Source organism: Orbicella faveolata, unplaced genomic scaffold (assembly GCF_042242905.1).
Source record: "Orbicella faveolata isolate gen_17 unplaced genomic scaffold, um_ofav_v1 contig_36, whole genome shotgun sequence".
Classification (NCBI taxonomy): Eukaryota; Metazoa; Cnidaria; class Anthozoa; order Scleractinia; family Merulinidae; genus Orbicella; species Orbicella faveolata.
This window is the reverse complement of record NW_028301565.1, coordinates 7005001-7021196: the sequence shown is the minus strand read 5'-3', so window position 1 is coordinate 7021196 and position 16196 is coordinate 7005001. Positions and strand designations below refer to the sequence as shown.

Genomic DNA, 16196 nt, shown 5'->3' with positions numbered 1-16196 from the left:
CGACGTTACTGTCAGCCTTTATGAAGATAACTTAATTTACGTTTTAAGACCTTTGGAGAGCTTGAAGTAAGTTTCATTGAAAAACCTCAGAGGGGAAATATTTTACGTCCAATGAACTGGCACAGCAGGACCATCAAATTCTATTTGTTGAAAGAACAGATTTGAAAACAAATTGTTTCGGAAGAGTAACGTTCCGTATGGGGACTATTGGTATGGCAGGATTTCGCAAAAAAAAAAAAAAAGAGTCGAGGAACCCTATTGTGTAGCTTCGGATCAAGTAGCTTTTGACCCTTGGGTGATCATTTTTGCATGACTCCAGCCTTGCTATCCTATTCTAAGAGGGTAACAGAATTTTAAGAAAATATCGCCGAAGAAAATATCGACGCATGGACGTATACTTTTCAGCTAGCGACACGTGCCGTTTGCACCTTAAATTTAAGGGGGCACGCGACCACTTTTGGACAAACAGTAAAACGATCGCAGATATAGATAACAAGCAACGCATTGAATCAGTGTTGACATGGTAAGTGAAGAAGTTGCCTTGTCATGAAATTACGTAACATTTCAATTAAATAACGTGAAAGGGAGCGTGAGAATGGAGGTTTCGCGTGATCCAGGCCATCAAATGGCAGTGACCTGGAATGTGCGTCTTCACTTAAGACTTCAAGACCGTATGACCTTGTATCGTCAATTTATTTAATGTGTTGGTATGTTCTTCATTTTTCAAGTAAACTTTAAAAAATTGTTTTCTACCGAAACAAGCTTGCGTGCATGACTTTAGCCTGGCTATCATATTCTCAGTGAAAAGCTTATAAAAGACTGTCTGTTGTGTCCACGTGCACATAAATGTTATAAGAAAATTAAAACCCGAAGAAATTCAATATTAAGTCGCTCAAGCACGTGCGCCGGAATTCTCCCGGGAAGTGTCACGTGACGTTTTGTTATAAATTTGCACACCGTGTCTTGTCAGTGTGCAGTTCAAAGTCTTTACACGTCAGTGTCAGAGAGGAGAAAACAAGCGAACGTCACTCAAGGTGAGTACAAACTAAGACAAAAGTTTTTGTTACCCTCGGCCTTAAGCACTTTTATTCTAGAAGTACTGAAGTTGAAGATGCTCCGGTAATAATTCCAGAGTATGTCGACCTATGCCATTTAAGCAATTTACCGGCAGCGAAAGAGCTGATGTCCTTCTTCCGGCCGGCCTTCTGTAGTTGAATGCGTAATAAGTTACGTAATCCATAACGAACACTGTTAGTTTACTGTTATAAAGGTGACTGGATTCTTGTATGGAGTCGAAGTGGATATTGGAGGGGACAATGTTTGAATAGCTTGCTTCTTAACTTAAATTGTGATTTGTTTATAATCACTAGCCATCTTTATAGCATTACTTGAGCTGGTTAGTCGATATACAGTTTTCCTGTTCAGTTCCTGCGTAACCCGTATAACTGCAACAGCATATAAGGGAAAGCAGAAAACAGTATGGAGGGCGGGAAAATTTCCGGGTTTCAAAGATCATTTAATAAACCGATGACTCTCCCTCACAAGCATCTATAAATTGACCATAACATGACATAGCAATGAAAAATAGTATAACAAAACAAAATGTTTCAGTTAATGCAATCAAGAGCACGGATGAGTGTGATTTAGTTTTTGAGTGCGGCTTCGAACAAACGCCGGGTTTAACTCGGCTATCGTGTCATGCGTTTCGTGATCCATTGCATGAAAACCCTTAGAAGACTTATTTGAAATATTAATTCACCCGAGCTAGGGCTATCGGAGGGACAGCTTTTGGGTTCCTCACGCAATGGTCCTTGTCAACAGCGGCTTTCCCCGACGCCTCACGGTCCCTCAGGTTAAAGCTCCTGCTTCAGTTGACGCGTCGACTAACGCACTTTGATGTTCTTTATAGATGAAGGTGGTTGGTTTACTACTCGTGGTTTTCCTGGTCTCTACAGAGGCCAGATTTCCAAAACTTGGCACGTTATTTGGTAAACTTGGTATTCCATCTACCGCCAAAAAAGTCATGTCCAAGCTTCCATTTCGTAAACCAGGAGCTGAATCCGCGACACCCTATGCTGAACCATCTGCTAAGAAATCACCTCCAGCATTCTGTGACTCGCACGACTGCCCTGAATTTTATGAAGTGAAGCAAGACGCGACAAGCTACACGTTGCGATGTTATCCTAAGCCGTATCGCTGGGTCTCCACCTCTGTTACTGGTGAGGTTTTGATTTGGCCATAATCTGTACTGTATTTATACAAGAACGAGAGAGGGTATAAATTCTAAGGGTGTCTTAACCCCTTTTTTCTTGGAGCTGAGCAGATCGATTTTGATTTCAAATTTTTGCTTTTGCTACATATAACGAAATACGTTTTAAAAGTACGCCGTTAATATTGAATTGTTTTCCTGGGACATCAGTGCAACTAGTCACGCATCAGGAATGGGCACGGAACATTGTCGTCCCCAATGCTACTCGTTTTAAAGTGTTTTCAGGAGACCCGAAGAACGGAGGCTCTGGGGACGAGAATGGGCAGGTTGAGCTTGCTCGTACGCACGCTTGCATCGCTGGTGAATACCAGGGTTATTTAACATAATATGTTTGCCTTTGAAGTCATGTGTCCTTGTCATCTCTTTTATAGGCAGCAACTACAAACAAGTCGGTCGAACCGCGTTCTGGCGACTTTTCAGTTACATTCAAGGTAACAACGAAGAACAAATGAAGATTAAGATGACAGTGCCAGTTACAATGCAAATCCATCCAGACACGAAACCCGAATCCTTCAGCAAGAACGACTATACCATGAGCTTCTTCATCCCGTTCAAACATCAGAAAGATGCCCCTGCTCCGTTCGCTGAAGATGTCCAGCTGACAGTCGTGCAGCCGTTTTGCGCCTATGTCAGGGTGTACGGAGGTCGCTCTAATATCACCATGATTGAAGAAAACTACAAAGCCCTCGTGGAAGATCTGAAGACGAATGGTCTTGGTGATGACTTCCGTACAGATATGATCTATTCCGCCGGGTATAACGACCCCAAGAGCGCAAAGCAACACAACGAAATCTGGCTCGTTAGTAAAAGGCAAAGCCCGGCTCCTCTTCCTGAAAACGAGAAAGCTCAGTCAACGTTTGGCAAGTACTTTGGAAAGATATTTGGTAAACTGTCATTCAAAGATATTGATTTTCCTTCCATGGCAAAAAAAGTCATGTCCAAGCTTCCATTAATCAAACCAGGAGCAGAATCCCCCGAGCCCTCTACTGAAACATCCGTGAACAAATCGTCTCCGGCATTCTGTGGCTCAAACGACTGTCCGGACTTCTATGAAGTAAAGCTGAAAGCGACGGACTACACTTTGCGATGTTATCCTGAGCGGTATCGCTGGGTCTCCACAACTGTCACAGGTAAGCCTCTAATTGAAGTACTGCCGCATTTTGCATTAAAAAGGATGAAGTGTTAATTAGAGTATTTAAGCTCCTTTGTCAGGAAATAGAATAGAAATTGGGGGTTTTCAATGATGAATCATCTCGCGCTAAAACCGCGCGTAAACTTCACTAAGCGAATGATTATACCCCGTCCTGCTAGAACAATCCATTCTTTTTCAATTCGTCGTATGAAAAGCTCGTTAAAGTAGGTCAATGCGCTTATGTTAATACACACTGTTGCTCCCTCAAACCATGGTTATTTTCAGACCAAACAGCTCAAAAAAGTGTAGCCTCATCGGGTGTAGGGTGGGGGAGGGGGGGGGGGGGGGCGAATATACCTATATCTCTGTCACTTCTCCTCGGTCCAAGAGCATGTGGTCATGCCTACTTTGGTAGTAAAACCCCTCTCTTGTTGAACACATAATGCAATTATTATCATTAGTGAAATCATGTATTTTTTTGTCTGGTTACTAGGCGAAGAATCCAAACAAGCCGGTAAAACTGCTTTCTGGCGGCTTTTCCGATACATCGATGGTAAAAACGCGAAAAAAATGAAGATAAAGATGACAGTGCCAGTTGCAATGCAAATCCAACCAGTCGCAGAATCCGATTCCTTCTGCAAGAACAACTACACCATGAGCTTCTTCGTCCCCTTCAAACATCAGAAAGATGCCCCTGCTCCGTCAGAGGATAGTGTCCACCTGACTGTCTTCCAGCCATTTTGCGCCTATGTCAGAGTGTATGGAGGCTATTCAAACATGAAGAGGGTCGAGCAACACTACAATGAGCTGGTGAAATCTCTGAAGAGGGATGGCCTGGGCGAGGAGGATTACCGTACCGATGCAATTTATTCAGCTGGTTATGACAGCCCCTGGAAGTTCTTAAACCGACACAACGAAATATGGCTCATTAGCAGAAAGCAAAACCCAATCGAGGAAGAAGTCGAGACCCTGTAAACTATAAACGATTGTTGTACTAAATAGCAAAAGATATATACGCTGAAAGATTTTTCTTAACAACAAATGAAACAGCATATCATTATGTCGTGTCACCTGCAGACTTATGTTAACCTGAAAATCTTCGTGCCTCTCTTTCAAGATAATTTAGTTTTAGCCTAATTACAAGTGTAACTTGTAAGCCCCACATGTACGCACTGCGAACCTAAGTCTCATAACAACAAGCTGAACAACATATCTTCATGTGTTACCTGCAGACTATTCAGTTTTGTCATACACGGGTACAGAGTAGTTTACACGCATGCCTTAATTTTCTCGTTTTTTGTCGTTAGTATTGTTTCTCATTCAACTTTGTGTATAGCTTTTGAAATAAAAAATATACCATTAATTACCCAAACTGTTAGCTGTTGATGACTGGCTAGATTAACTTACGGAGTCGGGGATAGATGGGTCGATGCAGATGAAAACTGACTACAGGGCTTGAAACCAAGGGGAGGAGCTTCTCTATAACATTAATGAGTGTACTGGTCTAACATTTAGCGAAGTACCGGAATCTCCTTTTTGTCATTTTCCCTCCCAAGAGGTACCAGTTCCAAAATGGCAAATTAAAATGTTGCTGACCGTTTCCTACTCGATAAGCCAAGCTTACGGCTTTCTCCATCAAAAGGCCATTACTACTTAAGATTGAGAGGCGTAAGCGTATTGAGTAATCGACGTGTTTACGACGACTCCCTTCATTTTTAGGGCAAGGTCTTAAGATTCCGATTGCTTGAATTAATTGTACCAGGAGGCCATAAATATCACACAGCCCACATCCAGCCTGCAGAACAGGTAGTTCCGCGGAGCAGATCGCGAGCTCAATACACCAGTTCCAAGCTGGATTGTGAGCGCGGGGCGTGAAAAAACGCGACGATTAATATAGGATAGGGCATAGGGCAAAACCTGAAGAAACATTACATAAAGTAGTCCCGCAAGTACATAAATGTACACATGCGGGAAAGTAATAAAGAAATATATGAACGTGGTACAGGAACACGCCCAAGGCCTTAATTGGCCTTTACTACCGTTTTAAAGGCACAACCAGTAAAACCGCTGTTATCTTAATCGCAGATTTTGAGATTACTTTGTTTCTATTAATATCAATCAAACTGCTCAAAAACGAAAGGTTTCGAAAGCACGCGCTACTAGATTTAAAGGAGCTACGTCACGGTTTGCCCATATTGAAAAGTTTAGCCTCAATTTTTCAAATTCCTCGTTTGCAATCCGTGTCAATCTTCTCCATCCTTAGCCATCCTTGTTCCTTTATGGTTTATCATTATCTCATTGGTATTTTTCTATCTTATTAAACTGTTATTTTCAGGTTTCATACCATTTAAAGGTAATTTTGTATGTGGCCAAAATAACTCAAAATACCGTGACTGAGCCCCTTTAAGTAATCCGTCCACAGCGTGATCTCTCAGACAAACACTCGATAGGCTCGTTTCTAAAAACAGGATTTCGCGGAGAAAAACTTGATGCCCGCAGCTGAACAGCTCACCTTAATTTACTGCGAGCAATATCTCGTTTGTATGAAAATCCATGAGGACATGAGAACGAAAAACAAGTGAGCGTGTGAGCGTGACGGCGAGCGTGACATGCGGGCGACGTAGACAGGCTCGCAGTCAACGCTCGCACGCTCACTGTACTTGTTTTGCGGTCCACCCCACGAATTTTCAAGCAAAAGAGAGACTGCTCGCAGTCTAAGTTCTTCGTAGTCCTAGTTATCGTTATCTTCGTGTAGCGAACGAATATTAGGTGATTAGTGACGTGAGCAAAATGAGCTCCACCGAGTTGCTGTTGCCAATATTCTCCGCATCCGCTTGCGGGTTCTCAGCTATCTAAGAAGCTATGACTGATCCAAATATACAATAAGGTAAACACGAGCGAATTAAACAAACGTTCCCCGAAAAACGTGACTCATCATTTTAAAACTTGACACTACTGACAGTAAATTTGATGTTGTTGTTTCGCATATTGTAGGAAGCGAGGACTGGAATTTACCTAGAGAGCTAGAGTTCCTGTAAAAAGCGTGTCGATTCTTATATTTCTCCTCAATTTATGTCGACTCATGATTGGCAGCCTGATTTTCTCCCCTTCCCGGGTCGCGGGGGTGCGATGACATTAAAGATATTCTGGGCTTGTTCCGAGTGTTCTTGATCCACTTCCATTCCTAATTTTCCAGAACTTATGTCATAGCTTATACATATCGTGGATAACAGTTTTCTTGTTTCTTGGCGGCGTGAAATTTACAAACGGACTTAAATATTTTGTACGCTTTCACGAAAAGACGATCACAGCAACAAAAATATCTCCTTAAATTCCAAAACACGTGTGGTTGGTCACGAACGAACTTACCGCCACGTGTGAAGTCACGTTTTTCGTTGAGATGGGTTTGAAATCACATGACACATTACAAAACATGCAATATTTATAAACCCTGGAACAACCGCACCGGGACTCACTCACGATAAGGAGTGGAAAACTCGACATCCGAGTAACGTTTCATTCCAGTTGAGAACTGTTCTATACGGTAAGATTAGTTAAGACAGCTTTTAGCTTTTATTGGCTTTTCGAGGAGTGTTAATGAACTTCCGAATGCAAAAGAATTCTTTGTTAACTATTACAAATTATGCATAAATGTTTCGCATTATATAATTTTGCAGTAAGTCATGCAGTAAGTAATCACGAAATTTCGTATCTGCAGAGTTGACTTCGGTTGTAACTGTTCTCAGTGTGAGCGAATTGACTATAGTCAGTTATGAAAGAGAACGAGTTAAATTTATTGCAGAGGCATTTCAGATTCAAGGAGGTTAGATTTTTGTGTATTAGTTGCGTAACACTGTCAATACTACTGTATCTCTTGATTGTAGAGTTGCAAAGGACGAGCATGCTAATCTAGGTCCTATTAGGGTTTAATTTTTTTTCGGGATACATGATATTTTTATAAAACGTTAGCGGGACACAGGATGTTTGGGCGACAAAGTTACGGGATATTAAGATTAGATAAAAATCATCATCGACTATGATAATTGTTAGGTTTTGCAACGTATTGGAATTTAATTACGGGATGCGGGATATTTAACGGGATGTGGAATACTCAGACCCCCCTAATGAGGCCTCAATCCACTATTATATTTTTAACGCCAGTTATTATAGTCGTTCTCCGCAAATGTTTGGAGTGTACGTTTTCCGATTCGTTTTCCCGGTTCTAAAAGCTCCGTCAGTAGGGCAAAAGCTGACTTGTTTATACTTAAGTAACAATAAATTAGGATTAGCATGTTATAAGAGAGCAAATTTATAGCAATGGCATTTGAGATTTAATTGTTGGATTTTTTTTATGTCTCAATCTCCCTTAATTATAGCCTGTAGAACAAGGGATACGGAGAGAGAAGAGCGCGGATGCGTCATACAGTTACGTAGTTCGTGCGGAGTGTATTTTGAAGAATAGAACACAGGCCGCGCAAGCTCTTGACTGTCAGTAGTCTCTCTTTTCCTGCTCGAAAATCCACAGGGAAGAACGCCAACGAGCAGTTCGTTCGCGTTTCTGTCCTCAGGGATCTTTTGAGCAAAAGAGCTTAGGTATGCATTATGTCACTGTTGATTCAATAGGGGCTTTGATGGTATGCAACGAACGTTTTGTAGACTTTGTTTAGTCCTAAATATGTCAAAATCACATAAAATTATTATTGTATAATGAATTTCCCATACAAAGTCTATTATATAAAAGGCGTTCGTTGCGTAACAACAAAGCGCGCTATTGAATCAACAGTCTATACTTGGGCCGCTTGAAAACAGCGTGTCTACGAAAGTCCTCCGTCCGACTGACCTGGTTTGTATTGTTTTCAGATGCAGATCACACTCGCTGTTCTAGCACTTGTGGCACTGTCTTTTGGTGAAGCCAAACCAATCTTGGAAGAACCCAAATTCTGCAACGATCTTGAATGCCCGCACTTTAACACCATCAATAAGACTGACAAATATGAAGTCCGTTCCTATCCAACGCCCTACAAGTGGGTGTCAACAGTAGTAGCAGGTAGGAAATTTGTTCTTTTTGTTTCAGCGGTTTACTCTTTCCTGTTATATCCAGCTAGACAAAACGGTCGAAAACTGAGTGATGCAGTACCGAGTAACGAGTTAAAATTTCAAAGGGTTAAAATTTAGCTTAAAATCGACTGAAACAGATAGGAAGAAAGAGAAGAACCTTGACAAGTCGCGGAAAGGCATTTCGATACGCTTTTGATTCATGTAACGGGCCGCCTGCATCATCTCATGTACGTGATACCGCGCCGAAGGAAGGACCCGTATAATACATTTTTTTTTTCTGTCAGAGAACGTTCTAAACGTATTCCAACCTTCACTGTCTTGTTTTTGCCAGGTTATGAATATGACGAAGCAGTTGGAATGGGTTTTATGCGCCTGTTCAAGTACATTGAGGGTGCAAACGTGAAAAAGATGAAGATCCCCATGACGGTGCCAGTTGCTGTGGAAATTCAGCCAGGGCAGGGTCCCTTCTGCAAAAATAATTTCACTATCAACTTTTTCGTTCCTTTTGAGGATCAAGCTGATCCAGCAGCCCCCACTGAGGAAGATGTTTTTATCTCAACCTTACCAGCGATCACTGCTTATGTTAAGGTGTATGGTGGTTACTCGAACCTTGATCTTGTTCAGAAGTATTCCGAAGAGTTGGGCGAGGACCTTGTTAAAGATGGGCTTGGTGACACGTTCAGAAAGGATGTGTTTTTCACTGCTGGCTACGACAGCCCTTTTAAACCGATAAATCGCCATAATGAGATCTGGTATCTCAGGAAAGATTCTGTTGCCAAACCTATCCTAGTCTAAATAAAACTGATTGAACTGTTTCACGCTACAGCGAACTTTGTGGAAACCGGTATTTCAACAAAGTGTAACATAGCATCAAAAAAGTAATTAAAACTCTTGTATTCCTTGTCTACAGACTTCAGACTTCAGACTTCAGACTTTGCATTTGTCGATCATGCAGTTCTTTGAAAGCAAAGATAAAATGAAAAACGTTATGGCGCTTCCATCTTTTTTCTTTCCTCCATAACCCCCTCGCTCCTCCGTTATCTCTCAGTGGGATCGCCGAGCTTCAATGTTCTTTTTTTACTTTCTCCTCCCCTCCTATCCCCATAAAAAAATTTTGCGCGGAAATTTTTTCTTCCCTGTGTCTTTATTTCTCGTTTGTTGAGCGGCCCAATCCATTCACCACCTACTCTAGTTCATATGGTTTTCTGATTCCTGGGTTAATCAAGGGCTAGTGAGTTGTGTTTATGAGTTCACAGAACGCTATGGATCTTCGGCGTGTATCTATATATCCGGTCAATTTAATCTTGGCTATAGTGTGTCATAAACCAATCCAAATCTAGCCTGCAACGAAACTCGAGAGATTCGCTCTTTCGGTTTGCGAAGCAAGGTGGTACTCAACAGTACTCAATTAACACTCGCACGCGTAACTAGGCCAGTTACCCTTTGTCACGCCCACAATAATACTGTAACCTTCACAGAATACCGCCTTGACTTGCAGCCGCCCTAACTTTAGAAACGTTACTGCCAAGTTACTATCCACGCTCCTAAAAAGGTCTACTTCAGGTTCTAGTACTTTTACAGTTTCACGCAACGCCTCTCCCCGCTATGCGTTGCCCGAGGCAGTCTCAAAAAAACCCAGCGCCGACATTCTTTTGGCTCGTCGCGCACCCCTTGGAGAGGAATGCGTGACGAGTCCAAAAGTTCTTTCGTTCCAGTCCTCTGCACATACCGGCAATGCCCTGCGACAATGGCAACACGAAAACCCAGTTATTCTCGTGTTCCAAGTGTCAACTTGAGTAAGCGTTCCAGTTTATCGTCGTATAATTCCGATGACTTCTTCAAGGAACCTTCACCGGGTGGTACTGATGGCGAAGCAGGAGATGGAATCTGGAACACAGCAAGGAGAAAATTTACTCTGGTGGCCCTGTGCCTTGTTTACTTCGCCGCTACTGCGTCATTCGCGATCCTGTCTCCCTTCTTTCCCGGCGAGGTAAAACTTTTGGGAACCAATCCTTTCGCCCGAAACGACTGTTCGCCCGATGTCAGTGCGCCTGGACTTAAAGTTCCAACGAAAGATGTTCTTAAAATTTCTACTTTTTTTACAGAGACTTGGCGAACGAAAAAGACAACCTTGTGGGCATACAGTAATTGAAACAAAATTTTTACACGAAGCTTGTTTATTTCTCGTTCTTAATCCCTTGACCACGCAGCTAACAGTCCGGGCGGATTGACTGTCAGTCCTGGAAAACTGGCATCGGGCGAACTGGTTTTCGGGCGAAACGACCACAAATCTGTCAAATGTTCAAACTTTTTGAGCCTCATCAACTATCGCTTCAGAAATCGAGAGCGAATAATCTAATTGTTTTAGTAGAATTCTAACTGAAATTTGCTTCAAATAACGATTCCAATTATTTCTGCTCTTAGTATTAAACTTCACGCTTCCTTTAGAGAATTTACACGGACTGAATTGTGAATTTGACATTTGCAGTTGTGTACGCGCGCTTATCAGTTTCTGTCAAATAATTCGAGCTTTTTAGTTCAAGAAACCGAAAATTCCCTCCTCTTAGTCTTCTCAGCTATTTGATTATCTATTTGTTTCTAACTGTTCTTTCAAAACTTCGGAGGAACGAGGAAACGTTGCAATTTTTTTCGACCAAACCAAGCCACTGCACACTTATGGCTGATAGTGTGCAATAATCAGATTACAGCATTTGCATTAGTATACTGGTGAAATTCTACCAACAAGGCCTCATCAACTATCACCTCATAGAAATCGAGAGTGAATAATCTAATTGTTAGTAAGAAACAGGTGTGCTGGAGTACAAAAGAAAGATTGTCATGGCAAGATAATCTCCAGTCACACAAGCCATACAGTTGAATTGTTCCAAGAAAGCAAAATGCCTAACAAAGATCATATCATTGAAAATACTTTTGGGCCTAACACACTTTAATTTAGCTTATGTATTTTCCCCAACTTCAATTGTCACTGTGCCAAAAGCACTCCTTTCACCATTTCTGTGCCATGCTCTTTGTCACTTAGGTACTGCCCACATTTTTTTGTGCCCACTAAGAGGATGGGGAGTATAACGTAACAAGCTATTGCCATGACAATTCTGAGTATTTTCAATGTAATTTTGCATATAATCAAAACTATAACAAAATTCTCAAATGTGATTGGCTATCAGCAGCCCAATTGGAGCATTAATTGGACAGTGTATGCGTCATGCTTGTAATTGGACAGTACGTGTCATTTTGCGCACCCTGTTGCAGTGCACTTTGTTGAGTAAACGGCTGTGTTTTTCAACATTCATCACGACGTTTAATCGTTCAGTGATCAATCGATGGTTTGTTCGTTTCTCGAATTTTGTCATAGTTTTGATTAATTGGTAACAGGACATTGTGTCGTCCAATTCAGTCTGTAATCATACTCGTGATTAACAAATTGGACTTCCGCTTTGCGGTCGTCCGATTTTGTTAATCACTCATATGATTACAGACCGAATTGGACTCCACTCAGTCCTATTACCATTATTAATAAGCTTAATACCTTATTTTAGCCACCCAGTAGATTTTTGGAGAAGTTTCGAAATACCTAGCAATTTTTTTAGGTTTCTGGCACAATTTTGCTGTTTTCCTAAAACAGCCTGAGTGTTTGTAACAGTTGTCACCCAGCAACTTCCTCCCTCCCTCAAAGCATCTTGCAGACACTAACATCGGTCCTTTTCAAGAATCATTCCTGATTGAAAATGGTGCCCAATCTTCATGGCTTGCAAGATTTTTCAAAGAGTTCCAATTATAAAACTGTTCTTTCAAAGATCATTTTAGTGGTTAAAAGACCTTAGGGAGGAGATTTTAAAGATCTTGGAGAAGATCTGAGCGAAGATCCTTGAGGATCTTTGTAGTTTGTTCAAAGAGACTTCTTGAGAGATCAGTGGATTTTGTCCTGAGGGGAACAGTGAATTCTCACTTTTCCCCAAGGGACCAGTCATTAAGTGATATGTTACATAGCAAAACAAGTGGGTCAAACCAGTGGAAAACAAATAATCACCTTATTGATAAATGACTTGCAACAGCAGTCAACATTTCATGGGTAGCAGTGAACTGTTTCCCGTTCGACATCATAGTTTTTGCAATGTTGCCCACTCATGGCATTTGGGTGTGGGAAACAGTTTCATTGTTAGATGTCATTTGACCATGAACTAGCCTATGAATGGGTGTGCTGTAGCAGAAAAAACGCCAGCTATATAACAATATTAATTTCATTATAGTATTTCTCCTTTGATTCTTACACATTGGAATATTTGACCATAATTTAACACTAGAAAATTATAAATGAAAACAAAAAGTATAAAGTGTAATGACTGGACCGCAACAAATTATCCAAAGATCCTTCAAGGAGATCACTAGGGTCTATTTCCTCTCATGAATGATAATATTTGCATATAATGAACTTTGTGATACTCCTGCCTTCAAGTCTTTTACAATGAACTACAAAATTCTTCCACTAGATGTGTTTTTTTTACACTAGAACACCACCTTACTGCCACCTTGTTAATACGATCACCTTGTTATTACAGCCCCTCTACACTTGCCAGAACAAAAGCTCAGTTAGTCAATTTCTTATTCAAAGAACCCCATGGTCACTCTGTTGATACGGCCATATTTTGTGGCCTATTGGTGACTGGATTAATGGGGTTCCACTTTATATTACAGGCTCAAGAGATGGGTGCGTCAGGTACCATGATTGGTCTTATCTTTGGAATCTATCCCTTGGTGGTTTTTGTAGTGGCACCATTAATAGGAGTCTTGGTGAGTCTAATGTTTGGATGTAATTACGCACTTGGTTTATGTACTTGGTTAATATTATGAAGATACATTCAAGAAAAAGTTTAGTGTAGCAGCACACAAAGAAATTTTGGAATGCAATCCAGAAAGGGTTCAGAAAGTTTTCAGTATTTTTAGCTATGATCATTTCAGTCAAGACACCTAGTGGTGCCACTCTGTTAGGACCTTTTGCAAGTAAAGAAGGAAAAATTGGCAAATTTAAAGCAGCATATCTAAAACCTACAGGATCATGTCTACCAGTAACCATGAATGGTTGGCTGATTTTATAAACTTTACTTCATTTCTAATTTAAATTTAGCAGGAGCCTGTATTTCAAAAACCATATCATTTAGTCATATGGCTCTTTTACTAAATTTAATACATCTTACTCAAACTGAACCTACTTTAATTTTTTTTCCACAACATTTAGCTTCCAACTATTGGTCCAAAGTTCACTCTGACGGCAGGACTTTTCCTGTGCTCTGGGTCACAGATATTATTTGGGTAATTCAGTTATGCAACCACTGTCCTGTTATTTCAATATTTAAAAAGTCTTGCAAGGCTTCATTTACACCTTAGTCGGGGTTTAAAAAAATAATTGAATTCCAGCTTGCCCTTAGGACAATAAGCTCACAAATTTTGCCCACCCTAGGCAAGTCTTAGCTTCTTTGCCTGGCAGGAAAATCTACTTGCGTGAACAACTGGACAGATGTTTTTTTTTTTTTAGTTTAGTTAGTTTCTCCTAACTACACCATCACCCTAAAATCCTAACTAATATTGCATGATAAGTGTACATATGTCCAAATTTGTATTCACAGTTTCATACGCAGCCTTTATTACTGAGCAGACTTTGGAACTTACAGTGATAACACAGATTGGACAGTGCACAATCCTGTCTCCTGCTGAGTAAAATAATAATAAAAAGGTACAGGACTTTTTACAGGCAGAGTGTGCTAACAGAGCCTTGCATTAAACCAATATCTTCCTTTTATGACAGAATGGTACAAAAGTAGACAACAATGCTAAATAAACTCCATTGAGTTCTGATTAATGATAAAGAATTTTAATTAAATATTCCAGCCACCAACTTTTTTTCTAATTAATAAATGCTTTTGTTTACTCTGAGCTTTCCTTTTTAGATTTGTATCAATGCTTCCTAAAGGCACAGTTTTTGTGGTGTTCTGTTTTCTTCTTCGTGTTGTGACAGCACTTGGTGGGGCTGCTGCAGATACTGCCTCATTTGCAATTGTGGCTGGAGAATTTGGTACCAATATTGGAAAAGTGACGGTATGTAAAGGCTACTCAAGTAAGGACTGGTTCTCCTTTGTCATGCCCAAACATGCCAAAATGTCGTCAGTTTATCAATGTAATGTACTCTTGCCAAAAGTGACAAAGGTGTTATCAAACTTCCTATTAAGGTGACTCACCTGGTACCAGGGACCATTCATGACTAAGAGTCTGCTTATGGGATGTTTTACCATTAAGAATTCTCCTTTAGAGGAGGTTCGACTAAATATATTTTGTATTAAGCATGGTGTTTGCATTTATGTACTTGCCACAAAGTTAGTTAATTGCTGGAAGAAGATAAATTATTATGCTTTTGCTTCAAGTTCTTATTGGTAGCAGTTTGGCTCCCCAATTTTTTTTTTTCCAATTTTCATGTTAACTTATATAAGTCATTACAAATATTGTATTCTTTAAATTCCCTGTACAGTGGAACCTTGTTAATCTGGTCACCAACGGGTCACAAAAATCTGCTGTATTGACAGGATGGCCATATTAAAGGGGTTCTTTAAATAAGAAAATGACTGACTGAGCTTTTGTTTGGGCCCGAATAAAGTGGCTGTATTAATGGGGTGGCCGTATTAACAGGATGGCCGTAAAGCAGGGGTTCTACTATTCTATGTTATTGCTGCTGTTCTAGGATATTTTTTGTATTTTGTAGGGAGCCATGGAAACATTCACTGGGCTTGGCTTCATGTTAGGGCCTCCCTTAGGTGGAATCCTTTATTCAGTGAGTCAGATGAATTGATTCAGTGCATTAATTATAATTATAATTATTAATTATAGCATTAATTACTGTTACTTCCCCTACCTACTGGCAGACATTTCAGTGTTAATTTTATTTCAGGCAGGAGGATTTAAACTTCCATTTATTGTGATGGGTGGTCTTCTTTTGTCCATTCTCCCTGTGGTTTTAGTCATTTTGCCAAAAGATGAGAGTAAGTATTCTTTTGATGAGATTGAGTTCAGCATAGTTCAATTCCCTTTTCAGTTGCAATTACTCACTGGCTTTAACCACTGCTTCTTTCCTTGTAACTCCTTTGTATATCTCCATCTCACCTCACTCCCCCATACCCCCTCCCCTTTTTCTTCCTCATCTTCTTTTCCATTCCCTCCCTTCTTAACTCTCCCCCTCTCCCCTTCCCTGGCTTCTTCTCTACTGCCTTCTAATTTCATTTTTGTTTCACATCTTATTCCCTTGTTCTATTTCTCAACTCTCCTCCCATTCTCCTTTTCCACTTTCTTCTCTTAATTTTAAACCTCCTGCTCCCATCTCTCTTCTTTTTTCTTCTCATCTCCCTACTCCACCTTTTTTCCTTCTCTTTTACACCATTTTCCCTCCTTTTCTCTCTTCTTCATCTCATTTTCCTTACCTTTTCAACCCCTGTTGTCTTCCCCTTCCCCTTTTCTCCTCCTCCTCTTCTCTTGTCTCATCTCCCTCCCCTTTGCAGCATCTTCTTTTCCTCTCTCCCCCTCCCCCAATCTCCCCTCCACTTTCAGTTGAAATGGTGTCATCAGGCATTCTCAATTCATCAGTCTTTGCAAGGGCTGCTTTATTGTACCTTCTACAGTGGTGATTGAAATTCCTTCTGTAACACTAGTAGCACACTCATTGATCTGAACACCATT

At 40.6% G+C, this 16196-nt stretch overlaps 3 protein-coding genes across 4 annotated transcripts in view; all 3 read left to right on the top strand.

Annotated features, from left to right (window-relative positions):
- Nucleotides 1-942: 942 nt before the first annotated feature.
- On the top strand, nucleotides 943-4773 carry LOC110064666 (uncharacterized). Its single transcript, XM_020771748.2, has 4 exons — nucleotides 943-1034; nucleotides 1910-2219; nucleotides 2641-3399; nucleotides 3895-4773. Exons 2-4 carry the CDS (start codon nucleotides 1910-1912, stop codon nucleotides 4374-4376), a joined length of 1551 nt encoding a protein of 516 aa, XP_020627407.2. The 5' UTR covers nucleotides 943-1034; the 3' UTR covers nucleotides 4377-4773.
- Nucleotides 4774-6832: 2059 nt separating this feature from the next.
- LOC110064621 (heme-binding protein 2-like) lies at nucleotides 6833-9370 on the top strand. Of its 2 annotated transcripts, none has more exons than XM_020771695.2 (3): nucleotides 6833-6945; nucleotides 8262-8448; nucleotides 8791-9370. In XM_020771695.2, the coding sequence occupies exons 2-3, from the start codon at nucleotides 8262-8264 to the stop codon at nucleotides 9252-9254; spliced, it is 651 nt and encodes a 216-aa protein (XP_020627354.2). In that variant the 5' UTR covers nucleotides 6833-6945; the 3' UTR covers nucleotides 9255-9370. The 2 variants fall into 2 exon arrangements, with proteins under 2 accessions (XP_020627354.2, XP_020627351.2); XM_020771692.2 differs by lacking the exon at nucleotides 6833-6945 and adding an exon at nucleotides 7097-7224.
- Nucleotides 9371-10173: 803 nt separating this feature from the next.
- LOC110064617 (MFS-type transporter SLC18B1-like) overlaps nucleotides 10174-16196 on the top strand; it is a 13130-nt gene continuing 7107 nt past the window's right edge. Inside the window, exons 1-6 of the mRNA XM_020771687.2 lie at nucleotides 10174-10449; nucleotides 13173-13268; nucleotides 13714-13787; nucleotides 14423-14570; nucleotides 15229-15297; nucleotides 15415-15505. Of these exons, the coding sequence (XP_020627346.2) occupies nucleotides 10207-10449; nucleotides 13173-13268; nucleotides 13714-13787; nucleotides 14423-14570; nucleotides 15229-15297; nucleotides 15415-15505 (721 nt within the window). The 5' untranslated portion in view covers nucleotides 10174-10206. The remainder of the gene's footprint in view (nucleotides 10450-13172; nucleotides 13269-13713; nucleotides 13788-14422; nucleotides 14571-15228; nucleotides 15298-15414; nucleotides 15506-16196) is intronic.

What these genes read in the sequence shown, in the direction of transcription:
- LOC110064621 (XM_020771692.2), top strand. Translation starts at nt 7,174, where the DNA reads ATGAAAGAGAACGAGTTAAATTTATTGCAGAGGCATTTCAGATTCAAG. An exon ending in GGCATTTCAGATTCAAGGAG is followed by an intron (nt 7,225 to 8,261) that starts GTTAGATTTTTG and finishes TATTGTTTTCAG; the next exon opens with ATGCAGATCACACTCGCTGT. An exon ending in GGTGTCAACAGTAGTAGCAG is followed by an intron (nt 8,449 to 8,790) that starts GTAGGAAATTTG and finishes TGTTTTTGCCAG; the next exon opens with GTTATGAATATGACGAAGCA.
- LOC110064666 (XM_020771748.2), top strand. Translation starts at nt 1,910, where the DNA reads ATGAAGGTGGTTGGTTTACTACTCGTGGTTTTCCTGGTCTCTACAGAG. An exon ending in GGTCTCCACCTCTGTTACTG is followed by an intron (nt 2,220 to 2,640) that starts GTGAGGTTTTGA and finishes TCTCTTTTATAG; the next exon opens with GCAGCAACTACAAACAAGTC. An exon ending in GGTCTCCACAACTGTCACAG is followed by an intron (nt 3,400 to 3,894) that starts GTAAGCCTCTAA and finishes TCTGGTTACTAG; the next exon opens with GCGAAGAATCCAAACAAGCC.